This window comes from Aplysia californica, unplaced genomic scaffold (assembly GCF_000002075.1).
Source record: "Aplysia californica isolate F4 #8 unplaced genomic scaffold, AplCal3.0 scaffold00201, whole genome shotgun sequence".
Classification (NCBI taxonomy): Eukaryota; Metazoa; Mollusca; class Gastropoda; order Aplysiida; family Aplysiidae; genus Aplysia; species Aplysia californica.
This window is the reverse complement of record NW_004797471.1, coordinates 500965-502404: the sequence shown is the minus strand read 5'-3', so window position 1 is coordinate 502404 and position 1440 is coordinate 500965. Positions and strand designations below refer to the sequence as shown.

The 1440-nt window shown below is 41.2% G+C and overlaps 1 protein-coding gene across 1 annotated transcript in view; it reads left to right on the top strand.

Annotated features, from left to right (window-relative positions):
* The window catches only part of LOC101848356 (dopamine beta-hydroxylase-like), a 30035-nt gene that overhangs the window by 5712 nt on the left and 22883 nt on the right, over positions 1–1440 (top strand). Inside the window, exons 3-4 of the mRNA XM_035969954.1 lie at positions 233–340; positions 1379–1440. The exon at positions 1379–1440 is cut by the window's right edge and continues 88 nt beyond it. Coding sequence (XP_035825847.1) covers positions 233–340; positions 1379–1440 — 170 coding nt within the window. The remainder of the gene's footprint in view (positions 1–232; positions 341–1378) is intronic.

Here is a 1440-nt window from a genome sequence, read left to right as displayed (position 1 = left end):
ACAGCATCTGAAAACCAGCTCTCGCTATCTATTTTAGTCCTCTGCTTTCCTCAGATTCTCACCCATCGTCTTTCCTGTCCACTCTTTAGTGTTTTCCTCCCATCTCCTTCTCTGCATTCCTCTCTTTCTCTTTCCTTGTACGCTTCCTTTCAGAATTGTTTTGGCAATACTCATACTCCCTTATTTACCACTTCATAATAATATTTTTCTTTTTGTACCTTCCCGTTACCAGGCAACAGACAGGTCATGGTTTGCGGTAGGATTTTCTGACTACGGGAATGTAACTCTGGCTGACTTGCTTGTGCTTTGGACAGACAAAGAGAAGAAATATCATACTGTGGTGAGTTATCAACAAAAAAAAGAAAGATAGTATCTTTCATAACTCTGTCGATACAAACATGTGTCACAATGGGGTGAATTCAGGTGCTCGTCAATTTTGGGGCATATAGAGTTATTGGTATCATCTTAAAGCCTGTTCATTTGCCTTGCTTTTGCTGAAAAAAATACCCTTCCATCTTGAATAGGAGTCGAGATATTTGTGATTGAATAAGGTGGGGGTCATCTGGTGTCAGAGGTAAAATTAGTGAGAAAATGTCCACCAAAGTTTGGTGATTTCCAAAGCTTTAGTGTACTTGAAAACGGCATATTTCCTATTTTTTTGGTCTTTGATCAACGTTTTTCAGTAAAATCTGCGCAGAAATGTGTTCGTAATTGTGGAACTCAAAACACTAGTGCTGCGGTATCTAGAACCCGTGGGTTGTAATTTCCCAAACTTGTTTTCGTTGTTCTTTGTTATGGTAGTGTGGGTCTTAGGGGTCCCAAATAAGTGGCCGGGCTCCAACAAGCTCAATAGGTTTCTTCTTGCAGTTGTCCTCCTCGAGTTCACCTGTACTGTCACACACTTCACAAAAAGTGAACCGGTTGACTAATCAACTCACGCAGTTTTCGTTACCGTTGTGTCGTGTCGTTCTTTGTAAGGCAATACTCTAAATCGTTGTGCCCACTTTTGTTTCAACGCCTGAGATGCGTTTTGTGTCGCGTACCGTTTCTTCATGCTCCCTCCATCATCCGATCGACCAACAAATCTGCCTGTCAATCTACAAATGTATCCATCAGAGAAAACACAATTCTACCTTTCATTTCATCAAGTAATGATTGAGCCAGGGAGATCTGCCTGCAATTCAGTGAGATTTTTCCCTTTAGCGTGAACAAAAGTTAAAAACAATAACAATCCTTTCAGAAGTAACAAAAGCGAGGCAAATATATCATGGCGTTACCATAGCCTAACCACCACAACGAATCACATACCAAAAATTAATCAAATAAAACAAATAAAAACAAAACCGATTAGGAAATCAGTCACCCATGTCCTCCTCAGGACGCGCACACGGACAAACATGGGACCCTGGAGGCTGACCACCAACAGGACTACCACGTGAC